Genomic DNA, 15299 nt, shown 5'->3' with positions numbered 1-15299 from the left:
TATACAGTATTCAATATAGTTTATCTATCTTCCTATTCATTTTTCTTCGTGAGTGCTCTATGTAGTCTGTATTCGGTAAAAGAGTTTCGATTCATTCACACTCATATCACTTCTATTTCTCTTTCATCTTATTTCCACTCACTTTCTTTTCATATCACTTTTTTTTCCCCATAACATTATGTCCTTATCACTTGGTGGAAGTGGGATTGGCGTATGAGCGTTTTCCCTTGCTAAAACACCTACAATGTATTTTTTAGGCCTCAAATGGGGATCCCTGTCTTCTCATGAAAACTATCATTCCTAGTTAAAGGGTTGGACAGTGTCAATATTGGAGTTCGGAAGAAGTTTAGGTAGGAATAATGATACAAACAATAATAAAATTAAATTATTTATACATTCATATATAGACACTTGATGAACAACGATCGAAACCCTCCAAAGAAAAAACATGTATGTATCATGTACAGAAAACAACAGAGGGTGATATATAGACTAGCGTTTAATTTATAGCTTTCATGGCTTCTTGGTAGTTCTAGCTGCAGCTGCTTGGCGGTACGCAGTTGCGTATCTATGGAATAAAGCTAGTGCATTGCTAGTGACTTCTGCTACATTCTTGGCCTTAACCTTAATTGAAGCTATCTTCTTGCTCATCCTATGACCTGGGAAAGACTGCACACAACTGCTAGCATCTGTCAAGGCTGTGCTCACCCATGTCTCAACGTTGCTAATGTGCCACAACATTTTATCATTGATGGCGGAGCCAAACTTGTCCAACCGGCGTAGTTCTCGGATGGCTTGGCTAAGCTGGTCCACGCTATCGTTGATTTGATTCACACAATCTTGCACGGTTAGGTACACCTTTTTGTTCTCGATTTCCTTGAGTTCCTTGGCCATTTCCAACAAGTACCCTCTTGTGTGCACTGCTCTAGCAAGACTCACTGACAAGGCAATATGCGCTAAGCGTTGAGGACCACCTGTGGTGGAATTTGGATTGGTGCCGAATTTGGAAAGGTAACGAATGCAAATCTCAGGGTAGAGGGTGCCCTCGCAAGATGACTCTATGTCGGTCTTTGATTTGGAATTGCTCCTTGCCAAGGATGACTCAACTTTGGCAAGACTTGAAAAAAGGAGAAAAAAGAAAATGGCAAGTGATGAGAGGTTGTGTTGTGCCATCTTTCTTGGGTCAGAATATTGAAGCTTAATTGGTTAGCTCTAAGAGAAGAGTGTTTTCAAAGCTCTAGTAGATAATTTCTTGTTGATGAACATGCCAATGGGGTGTGGTGCTTATATAGAGAGATTCTCACATCATCGCATGCATAGTTATTTTGCTTATTTCGTATGCTATGTTATTTTAAGTCCTTTATACGTGCAATTAGTTAAACCCTTGTTTAAGACGCTTGTTTTCCTTATTTGAGTATTGAGGTATGAGAAGTAACGTGGCTCAAACTTTTGTTGAAAGGATTTGACTTTGAACTTAGCTTGTAACCAAAGGACTCCAATTCAATCAGGAAAAAGATATGTGTATGATACTTGAATGATTAATAAGAGATTGCCGGTGATTCTTGTAGGCTGAATCATGGTGCAGAATAAACTTTTTGCGGCGATGTCAGCGGATAGGATCAATGGAAAAGAAGAAAATAAAGTAAGATAGAAGACAAGTATATATAAAGTTGATCAATATTGGTTGGCAAAACATAATAACTAATAACAGTTTGGATTATTAATTAAAACTATAATAATCCGTCATTCCGTGGTTAGTTATTAGATGTTTCCACCTTTGGTTGAGAATTTGAGATGATGTACATGGTCTCATATTATGCCTCTCTGTTACTACTTTGTTTGTTGGTATGTGGTACACCATGGAAGCAGAGAAAACAGGGGAAACATACAAATTGTCATGATGAATGATTCATTCACACTCCACTTTTTCATCAATCTCATTTTTACTCAATTTTCTTTCTATCATTTTGCATTCTCTATCTCATCCTTCACCATATCACTCATTTCTCTCTCTTTTCTTCATATCTCAATCTTGGTGTGAGCAAACAAGAAAACAACACTAGAAAATAAAAATAAAAATAAAGTTTTGATTTGATTTATCAAATAGGTCTCCCCTCAATTTATGTTATATTATTGAACCCTAAAATTAATAATTATATCCCCAAATTATTGTTAAGGAATTTGTTGTACACGCAAATAAGAGTGACTCTCTTCTACTCAATTTTTCTCGGTATGTTAACACTTTGGTTAGAGGCGAGCTAAATCACAAAGACATACTATTTCAAGTCGCAATACAAATATAAGCGCGGAAAGAAAACACCAATCAATTAGAAACCAATGCTGTCAAACCTTAAACTGGGGCTCACATCATCTATTACATCATAAATATGAAGAATAAATTAACCCTAATCATAGCTAGCAACATTAAAAACAAGGGAAAATGATAAATGAATTCTCGAGTAGTTCTTTGATTTTCCACCGATGAATCTGTATTAGGATTCCCTCTCGTTTATGGCCTTCTCTCTCCCCCTCTCTCTGTTGTCTTCTTTGTGTGAACTCTTTTTTCTTTTTGAATAAGATCTTCTTTTATAGTTTTTTTTTTCTAAGCTTCTCAAATAAGTAGTCTGTCAATATCAGCATGCCCGTGGATAGCAAGCACCACGGCCGTGCTTAGTGACAACTTAAGTAGTCGTGCTTTCTTCATTTAATGGATGTGCTCTTCTTCAAATATAACGACAGTCGTGACAAATTCTACCGCGGTGGTAGATATGATACCTATTATAAAGTTGTTTGAATTAATCACATGCCTCAAGTTTGTTCAATTTGAATGTTGAGCAATGATGGATGAATGATACAACAACTGCAATTTAAAGTCTAAGTTGTGCAATATTCCTTTCAATTAATTACTTGGAGTACCTCAACATAAGCCGCAGTTAATGTAATTAAATAGGCTCCGATTATAAGAGGAGCACTCTTGGTTAGGCAATATATATGTCCAGCACTCTAGGTTTGTAACAGCAGAGCAAGGTGTGACTAGCTAAGCTTTGTCCTTTGGACTTTTTTGTGAATACTTCCACATAGCTTTGTCCAATGGAGAAAAATCCATTTTCATGCATCTTCTGATTACTTTAGCTAATACTAAATTTTTACTTACATGAATAATGGTGGCCGTCTAAGAGTATGGGTCAACGGATTCTATATAACCATTAGATTGAACAAAAATAACAAAATTCAACTGGAGTATATAGCTATCTTTTTATACAAATAAAAATGAAAGCCTTAAATAAGTTTTTGGTCCCTAACCTTTACTAAATGCTTGGTTTTAGTCCCTCGCCGGAGCAAAGGTGGGTTTTAGTCCCTAACTTTTGCCAAAAAATTTGGTTTTCGTCCCTCCGGAGCTCTTGGTCAACGCCGGAGCTCCGGTGGCCCATGTGGCATGTCTATGTCATTTAATGAACTGAGGTGGATTTTTTTTTTTTCTTTATTTTTTAATTATTAGTTAGATTATTAATTAATAAAATGAAAAAAAATTAAAAGAATGGATTAAGGAGTGAAAAACACTTCATCCCTTTCCTTTGCTAGGGTTCCTCGCGTCCCTTTCCTCCCACGCCGTCATCGAAGAAGCACAACGTTGTGAGGGGCGGTGGTGACTCAACACAGGGAGACGACAGTGATGGTGTTTTCTTAGTTGCTTTCCCAAACCCTGATTGAGCAACCTCACTCTTCAGCGCTTGGATTTCACCATCTGTAACATCCAGCACCATGTCTCAATCTCCGTCAGAAGCAAACAAAGAAGCATACAAGATCCTCATCTACAGAAAGTTCTGCGGCTTGATCTAGATGTGGTTGGGTTTGGGGGTCTCGATCTGGGTATGCGCCTGGTTTGGAGTGGCTGGGTTGGGGTGTGGGGTTGTTGTTTTCTGGGTTTATGGTGAATAAGGGAAAATAGGTAATTTTTGGAATTTTTGTTATCTTAACTGTTATCACTGTCATGTTAATTTCCGGTCTATTCTCAATGTGACAGAGAACATTTTATGGGTAATTTTTTTCTGCTTGAGTTCGCTTCTGGGTAAGGAATGGATGAGAACTGCTGATGAAGATGAGTATGAAGAGCAAGAAGGAGAGTACGAGCAACATGATATGTGATTTTGATGAAGATGGATAACATGCAGCAACTTCCTGTTGCCAGTTCATACTCTTGTTCCTGTAACCCGTTTTACACTTTTGTTCTTGCTACCATTCTATCAAACTATTTCTGATTTCTATTTTTGTTTCTAGTATGACAATATTGCTCAAACAATTTGTACTATTTTAATCTGCTTGAACATTTTCTGGGTTTATGCCACTGTGATTTGCAAGCTAAATGTGTTTCTTGGGTTGGGAATTTTTCTGGGTTTGGGCTTTTGTTTTATGGGTTTGATTGATGATTGGGGGGTGGGGAACTAATTAAATGAGTGTTTTAATTAATTAGGTGAGGGATTAGTTTAGGTAATTGAGTTAATTTAAAAAAAAAAAATTAATTAACACCTGGCCTCATTAATCCCACATGGCAAGGCCACATGGGCCACCGGAGCTCCGGCGTTGACCAAGAGCTCCGGAGGGATGAAAACCAAATTTTGTGGCAAAGGTTAGGGATTAAAACCCATCTTTACTCCGGCGAGGGACTAAAATCAAGCATTTGGTAAAGGTTAGGGACCAAAAACTTATTTAAGCCAAAATGAAATTACTCATACATCCATATATATGACACTTGATGAATAACCATCGAAACCCCGCAAAGAAAAAACATGCATGTACCATGTACATAAAACAAAAGAGGGTGGTTATAAGCTAGTTTTATAGCTTAATTTCAAGGCTTCTTGTTTGTTCTAGCTGCAGCTGCTTGGCGGTAACTGGAAGCATATCTATGGAACAAAGCTAGTGCATTGCTAGTGACTTCTGCAACATTCTTGGCCTTAACCTTAATTGAAGCTACCTTCTTGCTCATCCTATGACCCGGGAACGAACGCACACAACTGCTAGCATCTGTTAAGGCAGTGCTAACCCATGTCTCAACGTTGCTTATATGCCACAACATTTTATCATTGATGGTGGAGCCAAACTTATTCAACCGGCGTAGTTCTCGGATGGCTTGGCTGAGTTCGTCGACACTATCATTGATTTGATTCACACAATCTTGCACGGTTAAGTACACCTTTTTGTTCTCAAGTTCCTTGGCCACTTCCAACAAGTACCCTCTTGTGTGCACTGCTCTGGTAAGACTAACTGACAAGGCAATGTGCGCTAAGCGCTGAGGACCACCTGTGGTGGAGTTCGAATCGGTGCCAAATTTGGAAAGGTAACGAACGCAGCTCTCAGGATAGAGGGTTCGCTCGCAAGACGACTCTATGTAGGTTTTTGTTTGGGAATTGTTGTTCCTGGACAAGGATGGCTCAACTCGGGCAAGACTTGAAACTATGAGAGAAAACAAAATGGCAATTGATATGAGGTTGAGTTGTGCTTGTGCCATCTTGAGTCAGTACAATTCAAGCTTTGTTAGCTGTGAGTCTGATTGAAGAGATTTCGAAGCTCAAAAGCAGATTTCCTGTTGAAGAAAATGCCCATGGGGTGTGGTACTTATATAGAGAGTTTCCTCATATCAACACATGCATAGCTATTTTGTTTATTTGGTATCTTATTTTCCTTATTTGGTGCAGTGGTATGAGAAGTAACGTGGCTCAAACTTTTGTTGAAAGGATTGACTTTGAACACAGCTTGTAAGATCTCCAATTCAATCAAGGGTAATATGATACTTGATTAGGAAAGGAAAATGATGAAAATTAAATGATTAAATAATTAATTGTTGATGATTGTTGTTGGCTGAATCAAGGTGCAGAATGAGCTTTCGCGGCGATATCAGCGCATCTATGTTCACTGGAAAAGAAGAAAGTAAAGTAGAATAGAAGAGGCGTATGTAGTTGATCAGTATTGGTTGGCAAAGCATAATAATTAACAACAATCCCCATAACCAAGCTTAGAAGTTTCAAGGAGACACAATTTGGATTATTAAAACTACAATAATGCTTCATTCTGTGGTTAACTTCATCAATTCAAGTAATAATTATTGTCTCACATGCACTGGTCGGTTGTGATTGGCAGAGTCAAATTTCGATTTGCTTATTTTAAGGTAACTTCAACCAGGGGAGGCTAGAATGCCAGATAGAGATAGGAATGTGAGCTAAACAAATAAAACTGCGGTTGAACTTTGAATAGAAGATGATTGACAAAAATTTGTTTCATCTGGGAATTTAAGTCATATGCTGCTACCTAAGCATGTCTGTCTAGAAAGAAATTAAATTAATCCAGCTTAGGTTTGGGATTTGAAAAGACTCAAATACCTAGTGATTCATGTAAACCTAGGTTGTTTTATTCTCACCAGGTCAAATTTCTAGAATAATTGCTTGACAGATTGCTAATATTGTTAACTGAATAGTTTTTAGTTTTAGTTATACATTTGCATTAGTTTAGCTTCTTTTAGATAGGCTTCTGTTAAGCCTGTTGACTGATACAAACTTTGTATGTAATATTCATTCAATCAGTTAATGAAGTTACTTCCATTTTTACTCAAGTTACATGGTATGAATATTTTCTTCTTCTTCATCGTAAGTAAATCTTCATCAGGATTCGTCAAGCATCTATAATATCCATCCAAATGAGAACCCTCCCATTAAATTGCATTCTAAATCTCCTTTGTTACTACTTTATCAGAAACATCATGGCATGTCCTCTTGGGGTGTTTGTCTCCCTATGTTCCACTATATCTAAATCTCAACCTAGAGCTCAAAAGTGAATTTACCTTGGACACAAAGAAGGTGTTAAGGGATCCCTACTGCTTGATAGAGAAATTTTCTTCTATGAGCATATATTCCCTTCATACAAACCTCATAATCCCAACACACCACCACTCTTCCCAACATATCACTCTCATTTCAATGTTCTACATCAAATCCCACTGAATCATCCCCCATATCTATTGGACCACACCTTACATTGCCTACCTGCACCTCCACAAGACCCAACATCCACCAAATTATTTTGAAGACTACCACTGTAACATAGTTCACTCTGAAACCAACATCAATTAATACTGAAATCATCTCTTATCACAGATTATCAACTTCCTATGAAAACTTTGATCTTTCACTATCCCAAATGCACAGAACCGAATAAAAACCTATAACAAGCTGTTAAACACGAGTGTTGAAGGAGAGATATGGATGAAGCAATGGCAACTTCGGAACAAACATCGACTATTATTGATCTTCAACCTAATAAACAAGAAATAGGCTGCAAGTTGGTGTATAAAAATAAAGAGAAAAGCTTATGGCGGTATGCAAAAGTATAAAGTCCAATTAGCTATAAAGGGAAGGGCTTGACTACTTTTTTTAATCTTTTTTCCAGTTGTTAAATTGGCTACTATGAGATTAGATGTTAGGGGGAAAGAGGTTAGTTGCTGCAAAAGGAAAGCATCTACATTAACTAGATGTTAACAATGCTTTCTTGAATGGTGATTTAAATGAAAAAGTTGAACTTCTCACAATGTTTTTTTTAGTAGTACACCCTGCCAGTATGCACACTTGAGAAATCTCTATATGGCTTGAAACAAGCTAGCAGATAGGAGAAATTTTAAGCTTACCTTATGCCTTATTTCATTGGCTTACAGTCAATCAAATCCTGATTATTCTCTATTTGTCAAGGACCTTCAATCTCACATTGCAGTTTTGTTAGTCTATGTTGTTGACATGGTTTAAGCAGTCGATGATTCAGCTGAAATTCAGTTGGTGAAATCCTATTTGGATCAACAAACACTAGATTCAGAGTGCAAGATGTTTTCCTTAATACAACAGGGGAGTTTATTGTAAACAAGGATAAAGGGCTCATTAAATCTTACAACCACTAAAAGGGATCTTTAAAATTACAAACAACAACATTATCTTATCTTACAAGATTACATGACAACAATCAAACCAAAGACCAGGCATGACAAGAGAGATAGACTTTACCCTGAAACGCATGCTGAAACGCTTGCCTCTATTCAGCAATCATTCAGCTACCTTCATACCAGAGAGATACACTTTACTCTGAATCACACTACCTCCAATCAAAAAACCAGGCATTACCATCAACCCAACTTTGGGCTTTTCATCATTGTCATCCATTATCAGGTTCTTGACCACACTTTCCATATATACATCCGAGAACTCACTACCTCCTTTAACCTGAAATACCTTGACATTTGGCTCAAAAGAATAGGCCAACTTGTGTAAAAGCCAAATTGACTTGGCCAGTTTCAGAAAAGCCTGGTAAAAAGGAGTCCTTGGATGCCCTCCACCCGTCACATAATTTCGCTGATCTAAATTTCCAAAGAATGACACTTCCATCTTTGGATGAACCACTACTAAGTATTTGCTCTTGCAAAACTTCCCAAAAATGGAATCAGGATTTTGCCCTAGCATGTCCAAGGGATCCATCTCCCTTAAAGCAAGAAATTGGTGGAAGAAGCTCTCTTTAGTAACTGTAATACTGTCTGATTTGACAGAGAAACTTTCCTGCTCAAAGCCACCGAACATTCTTTGGCATATGTAAGACTCAAATGCATATTTCTTATGAGCTCTCTTCGCATAAACAACATCAGGTTCAATTGAGTTGGCAGCAGAATCAAGGTCCCACCCAGCTGCTTTCATCATGTTGATCAAAGGTTTAGAAAAATCATGAATGGCTTTTGCAGCTGCTTCCACTGAAGAGATGAAGAGATCTGGAGTTAGATCAACAGGGAAAAATCCACTTTCATCTTCTGATTCCTTGGTTGACAAACCTCTAAGCTTCAGATTCTTTTCTAGTTTGGCTCTCTTCTGGCTAGCCTCCTCAATCTGCTGCTGCAATTGATGAATCTCCGAATCTTTGTTCTGGATTTCAGACTGGAATTTCTTCACCATGACCTCATAGGTTTTCAGGAGGCTCTGTTGTTCTTGAATTTCTGCAGCTAAACGTGAGTCTTGGGGAGAAACACACACTGGTTTTGGGTTGTTTTCCCTATAAAAATGCTTAAGTTCAGACAGAGTTTTCAGCTCACTAATAACAAGTTTATCAGCAGTGTGGATTTTATCAGGGTCATAGGGAGTATGGGCAGTTTGCAGCTGGATGTAAGCTGACTTCAGGGAAGAAATATTGGTAAAAACTTTAGATATTAGGGTCTCTATAGCTTCAGGATTCTGATTCATGGCCTCTTCCATGGGTTGAGGGTGGACCTTCTGACTGTTGCTCTCACGTAATTGAGTGTCTTTTGCTCCAGTGGGTAGCATAGTTAACGCCAATAAAGGGGCAGTTTGACAAGCTTTCTGTCCACAGAATCAAAATTAACACAGAACCTGCAAGCTTTCAAAGAAATTTAATCAAGGTGTTCAGTGAAAAAATTGATTATATTTCTATATTTACATCAGTGTTGAATTCATATTTCATAACTAAAGTGTTTAAAATCAGCAGGTAAAGCTACAGAAGAGATTGAGTACATGTGTGTATAAGTATACATATGTGTGACACATTCCACTTATAAGCAATGTCCCTGCTAAAGGTTATGTGCAATTATATAATCTTATTCTAGAAATTTAACGCTTATATCATTATCATATCAGATAAAGTTCCATGCATGGTGGATTTTGAGTATCGGTAAGACCGTAAGAGTACTCTAATAAGAGGAAAGAGAGATAATATCACGCAAATGTCCATAATAGAAAAAGAGAGAGAATCACAAAAGCAAATAATTACAAAAATTTGGTCATGTATATAATATAAGAAATCATGAACACATGTAAGCAACTACCAGTCCACTAGAAATGAGCTGAAAGTTTATTAATTGAAGCCTTTGTGTGCAACATGAAATGGCAACTATCATGAATTCCAGTTTTATTTATGTGAGAAACAACATTTTGTTGCTTCCAAGAGAATGTGGGTTTGGGGCTACACCAAGAGAAAAACAAACGCAATTCTTCTACTGGGTTCTGATACCATATGGGAAGTTTTTGTCTTCTCCAGCACACTTTCTTTATTATTCGAAATAGTATTGAAGTCCTTCTTCTACATAGTTTCTTAGACTTCAAACACTCTACAGCTAAAAATGTAAATGTCTACAACCATTCAATCCTCTCTACATGTATAGAACATCTTGAAGGCTCTAATTTCTAGTAGTTTAGGATCTGCTGACTCAATATTTTAGTAATAGTACTACAACATTTTGACTAGTTGAAGCTGCAACAATAAAAATGAAACTGAAAGCAATGCAGTCATTGCTCTGTACACAAATAGAAGCAAAAATCAAGTTTGTAATCGGTTTATGTTTATAAAGGATGATTAGTCTGCAAAATTCTAGAGTTGCCCAACATCAAATTGCAAGCCTTTACAAATAAAGTATCAAAACTTGATTCAGAAAAATGAAAAATAATGAAACATTGAGTATGTATAGAAATGAAATGGTGGGTACGAATTATCTACCTAGAAAGACAGTATTTCAGCATGAGAATGAACCCAGCATGCATAATACCCTTGAACCTTTGGGGAAAAACACAAAATAACATGAGAGCAGACAAAAAAACACTAATTCTCACAGAACATACCCAGAATCAAACCCTAAATTAAAACTAAAAAACAAAGTAGATTTTGGAGAACAGAAATGTGGTCCAATCAAAGCAGATATAAGGGAAGAGAGATCTGAGATTTGTCGTACCTTGTGGGGGATTTGATTTTGAAGGAAGAGTGAAGATGAAGTTGTAATCCTCGTCTTGTAGAAGCGTGGTGCTTGCTACTGTGCGGGAATTGGGTTTAACACCCCAGCCCTTAGGCTTCCCGCCCCACTTAAAGTGGGGAAATTACCGGAAACCCTCAGGATTAATATCGGTAAATGATTTTCCGATACGTATCGGTTTATCATTTACCGATTCGTATTGATATAACAGCATCAGATAGGTTTTGAAACATAATTTTCAAAACCCATTTCCCTCCCCAAATCACTCCCTCTTCAAATCTCTCCCAAACTTGCGTTCGGTCCCATCATCATCAAAGCTTCCTCAAAGCTCCGGAACTCCCATTCCATTACATTCAAAAGGTAAGTTCCATTTTTATTGATTCTCTCACATTGATTGATGATTAGAGGTAGTTGATGGATTATTAGGTGAATGTTGAACACTAGGGTAGTTGATTATTGATTAGAGGTAGGTTTTATTGACTGAAATGGCATGAAACGGTCATGGGCACGAGTGGGTCGTTTCCAGTTCTGGTTTCTGGGTTACTGTAAAATCGGAAAAACATTTTCCGATTCTGTAATGGAAAATGTTTTTCCGATTCTGTAATGGGAAAACATTTCCCGATTCTAAACCAGTTTAAGGCAGTTTAAGGCAGTTTTTTTAAGCCAGTTTTTTTTAGTTTTCCTCCATCTATTGGGCTGAATATTTTGTACAAATTTTCAAATATTTTAGTGTCATGACACTGGGAAAGGGTGTTGATGGTATCGGCTTATTAGAACTAGGGAACTTCCTTAATGTTGCATTTTAGTTATCTAGATTGACAAATTAGAAAGGGTGTTGATGCTATATGAGAGATGTTTGTTTCTATATGAGAGATGTTTGTTGCTATATGAGAGATGTTTGTACAAGTTGTAACTGTTAAAGTTGTTCAAGTTGTAATTTGATGTTAAATTTGTTTGCTTTTCATAGGAGAATGAAGGGCGGGAGGAAGAGGTCTCGATCTTCTACAGTCGATGATGTAGAGGATCGCCACGAGCGCTTGCATGCTTCTACGCGGCGCGGCGACCATCGAGCAGCTAGTCAGGCGGTTGAGGCTTCGGCCCCGTCTCCGTCTCCGTCTACTACTCCGGCCGGGGCTCCGTCTCCGTGTCCGTCTGCTACACCTCCGTCAGGTGGTCCATCTACTACAGCTCTGTCAGGTACTCCGGCTGAGCCTCAGCCTCATCCTACTCCGGTCTCTCCGATGGTTGAGTTACCTCTTGAGGAGACATCTGGCGAGCAGTCTTCTTCGGAGCCCAGTGGCGAGGAGTCTGCTTCTGAGACTGCTTCTGAGACTGCTTCTGAGGCCAGTGGTGAGGAGGAGGAGCCTCTTATTCTCCAGGAGGAGATTGATGCTGCTGATGTTGTGCCAGATGTGGTGGCAGAGGGCGGCGCGGATGACGACCTCATCCAGAGGGTGGCACCGTTTCCCGGGGGGCCTGAGGATCTGTCGCTTCTTGCGCATTATCCTGACCACAAGGCTCCTTGGACGTGGCAGGCACTTCTTCGCACAGACCCGCGGTACGTGGACCGTCGGACATTGAGGGTGGCCACTGTTGGGGGGAAGGTATGGAACCTCCCCTGTGATGGCGATTCGGAGGCCCACACAGCTGTGCGACAGCTGCTGCAGCAGACGGGTTTGTATCACCTGCCTTGGTGCGGGTTACCGGAGACAGACCCAGCTGTCGTACTGGCCCTTGTTGAGAGATGGCATGAGGAGACGAGTAGCTTCCACATGCCGTTCGGGGAGATGACTATCACCCTGGACGATGTGTCGGCTATTCTCCATCTTCCCACAGGGTCGAGGTTCTACACTCCGGGCAGAGGGGAGCGAGACGAGGTTGCAGCGCTCTGCGCCCAGCTCCTGGGAGGATCTGTTGCTGCTTATCTGGCTGAGTTTGAGGCGGCGGGTGGCCAGAACATTCGGTTCATTACTTTGAAGACCATGTACACGTCTGCTATGGATGGTATGTCTTAATAATTACTTTATTAAGTTGTATTTATTTTTAGAGTATTATTAATAACTGTTAACTTAATTCATTTCATTGTAGGGGGACGCTATGAGGATGCTGCTAGGATCTGGCTGGTGAACCAGCTTGGTGTCACCCTCTTTGCCAGCAAGAGTGGTGGTTACCACACTACTGTCTACTGGATCGGGATGCTTGAGGACCTCGGTCGCGTGTCGGAGTACGCGTGGGGTGCGATTGCGCTGGCTTCGTTGTACGAACAGCTGAGTCGTGCTTCCCGCAGGAAGACAGCGCAGATCGGTGGGTTCACCTCCCTCGTGCTGTCATGGGCGTATGAGTACATATCCAGCAGCGTCATTATCAGGACGGAGGTCCCCGGCTACACACAGGACCAGCTTAGGGCGCAGCGGTGGTCCACGTCTCGGATCGCGCATTCCGGACTCGATGAGAGACGGGTCATGCTCGATGAGCTTACAGTGGATGATATCACATGGACCCCTTTTGAGGACCATCGAGATGTTCGACCGCGGGATCCCAGGGCCCTCTATTCCGGCTACATCCGGACACCTTACGGCCGGTCTGTGAGCCTACATCTACCAGAGCGGGTTATGCGCCAGTTTGGCTTCATACAGGACATCCCTCGACACCCCTCTGAGATCCAGACGACGGGGTCCCTTGCTGAGACCGCAGATGCTGCCTATGCTGAGTTTGAGCCGCACCTCCGCCCTCAGGAGATACCTGCTACATATCCGGGAGAGGCGGTGGAGGGTTACATGAGGTGGTATAGCAGAGTGTCACATGTGTTCATCATCCCTGAGGATAGGAGGGAGGAGCTTAGTGCCGTGGTAAGTTTGGATTCTAAACTTGTATATTATTTTTATTCATTCAATTGTGATTTTTGTTAATGAAATTATTTTTGTATATTATTTTTATGCAGTCTGCCATACGTAGGGGTGTGGAGTTGTTGGAGCAGTCCCTGGAGGTGCCAGGTGCTTATGCTCCAGGGACACAGCCCCGGATCCTCACGGAGAGGGCGCTCGATCTCTTTCGACGGGGTTCCTTCGTTGGTACCCAGGGAGTTGTCTTTTCTGCTATTCGAGGAGCCGCAGCTGCGGGAGGCAGAGCTCGTGGAGGCAGAGCTCGTGGAGGCAGACCCCGTGGAGGCGGAGCTCGTGGAGGCAGAGCTCGTGGAGAGGGTGATCCTGGAGAGGGTGTTCGTGGAGGTCGAGCTCGTGGACCCAGAGGTCGCAGGGGGCGGGGTCGGGGAGAGTGATTTTATTACACTTGTTATGTGAGATCCATTATTATGTATATGTTAGGACTTTTTATGTTATGTTATGACTCTTTCCTCGTTTTATTTGCATGTGTTATATTTTTAGTCTTAATATTATGACTCTTATAATGAAAAAAACAGAAACAACGACAACATATAAATAATTCAAAGCATGTAGTAATCCATGACAATAAGTTAAACGGTTACACAACCAAATTAAACATAAGCAACACCGAAAACAAAATTATTCCTCTGTGATATCGATGAAGTCATGGGGTCCGCAATCTTTTGGGAATACCTTCACTAGGTTGGGCAATGTTATATTAAGATAACAAACAGTTCCTCTAGGTGCAAACACAGCAACCTGCAAGATCTCTGTCCGTCACAATCACTCTAGGCAACCTGGATTGGTCGGAAATCAGAGACTTCATACACTCCAATGCCCAAATGTAGTCCTCTGTGGTCTCACTGCCAATGTAACAAAATGCTATTGAGTATGTTTTATCCGTGGAGGTCAGGCCAACAATCTCGAGCAAGGGTAGTTTGTATTTGCTGGTCTTGTATGTGCAATCCATGATCACTACATATGGGAATGTGTTGAAAAGTTTGACGGCATTCGGATGAGCCCAAAATATATCTCTAATCACTTCCGATCCGGGTTCATTTCGTTCGAAGTGAACATACTTCTCACCGTCCAACTTCTTCAACAAGTATTGTATCTCTGTCAGTGACCCACGAACGGATTGTCTGAACCGCTTGCAAACACCATAAATTTGTTGGATGGTAGTCAAGTTTGAAGGATCTTTTTCCTTCAAGGACGCCAACATCTTTCTAGGTGGAACCCAAGTCTTAGCCTGATTTATCACGTCCTCCTTCGCCTCACTATTCAGTCTACCAGTGTAATTGTGGCCAACTAGTGACTTAGCTGCGAGATGGATGTGTCTACCGTCCATCACCTTCAACCACCAACCTTTATCATCTTTCGTACGTCGTCCTTTTAGCCTAAAAGGACAACCTGTCTTTTGTGTTGACGTTCCTTCAACAAGATCCGGTTCTCTGTAGGGAATATACGCACCATGCTTCTCACACCCCAGAATGACATATTCTTTTCTTCCCTTCGCACCACTATCAGACTTTGTTGTCACCAAAACAAAATTATTTGCCATAGAAATGTCGCGAACCCATTTCATAAGATCATATTTCAAAGGGAAACGCTGTTTCAGGATAAACAAGGCATAAGGCATA

General features: G+C 40.3%; 4 protein-coding genes across 7 annotated transcripts; 1 reads left to right on the top strand and 3 right to left on the bottom strand.

Moving 5' to 3' along the window:
• Nucleotides 1-372: 372 nt before the first annotated feature.
• On the bottom strand, nucleotides 373-1274 carry LOC130746705 (pectinesterase inhibitor 9-like). The gene has a single exon (XM_057599409.1). It carries the CDS (start codon nucleotides 1171-1173, stop codon nucleotides 514-516), a length of 660 nt encoding a protein of 219 aa, XP_057455392.1. The 5' UTR covers nucleotides 1174-1274; the 3' UTR covers nucleotides 373-513.
• A 3403-nt stretch (nucleotides 1275-4677) lies between these two features.
• Nucleotides 4678-5616, bottom strand: LOC130746703 (pectinesterase inhibitor 9-like). Its single transcript, XM_057599407.1, has one exon. The coding sequence runs from the start codon at nucleotides 5507-5509 to the stop codon at nucleotides 4850-4852; it is 660 nt and encodes a 219-aa protein (XP_057455390.1). The 5' UTR covers nucleotides 5510-5616; the 3' UTR covers nucleotides 4678-4849.
• A 2215-nt stretch (nucleotides 5617-7831) lies between these two features.
• LOC130746701 (protein GRAVITROPIC IN THE LIGHT 1) lies at nucleotides 7832-10884 on the bottom strand. Of its 4 annotated transcripts, XM_057599405.1 has the most exons (3): nucleotides 10760-10857; nucleotides 10528-10584; nucleotides 7832-9407 (listed from the first exon to the last, which is right to left on the bottom strand). In XM_057599405.1, the coding sequence occupies exon 3, from the start codon at nucleotides 9339-9341 to the stop codon at nucleotides 8082-8084; it is 1260 nt and encodes a 419-aa protein (XP_057455388.1). In that variant the 5' UTR covers nucleotides 9342-9407; nucleotides 10528-10584; nucleotides 10760-10857; the 3' UTR covers nucleotides 7832-8081. The 4 variants fall into 4 exon arrangements, with proteins under 4 accessions (XP_057455388.1, XP_057455386.1, XP_057455387.1 ...); XM_057599403.1 differs by lacking the exon at nucleotides 10528-10584 and having other exon boundaries at nucleotides 10760-10884; XM_057599404.1 differs by lacking the exon at nucleotides 10528-10584 and having other exon boundaries at nucleotides 7832-9414; nucleotides 10760-10880.
• A 117-nt stretch (nucleotides 10885-11001) lies between these two features.
• On the top strand, nucleotides 11002-14071 carry LOC130746700 (serine/threonine-protein phosphatase 7 long form homolog). The gene is made up of 4 exons (XM_057599402.1): nucleotides 11002-11137; nucleotides 11745-12781; nucleotides 12866-13626; nucleotides 13719-14071. The coding sequence occupies exons 2-4, from the start codon at nucleotides 11749-11751 to the stop codon at nucleotides 14052-14054; spliced, it is 2130 nt and encodes a 709-aa protein (XP_057455385.1). The 5' UTR covers nucleotides 11002-11137; nucleotides 11745-11748; the 3' UTR covers nucleotides 14055-14071.
• Nucleotides 14072-15299: the final 1228 nt, after the last annotated feature.

The sequence above is a fragment of the Lotus japonicus genome, chromosome 3, assembly GCF_012489685.1.
Source record: "Lotus japonicus ecotype B-129 chromosome 3, LjGifu_v1.2".
Classification (NCBI taxonomy): domain Eukaryota; kingdom Viridiplantae; phylum Streptophyta; class Magnoliopsida; order Fabales; family Fabaceae; genus Lotus; species Lotus japonicus.
The sequence above is the reverse complement of the archived record's forward strand: the minus strand, read 5'-3'. Positions and strand labels throughout refer to the sequence as shown.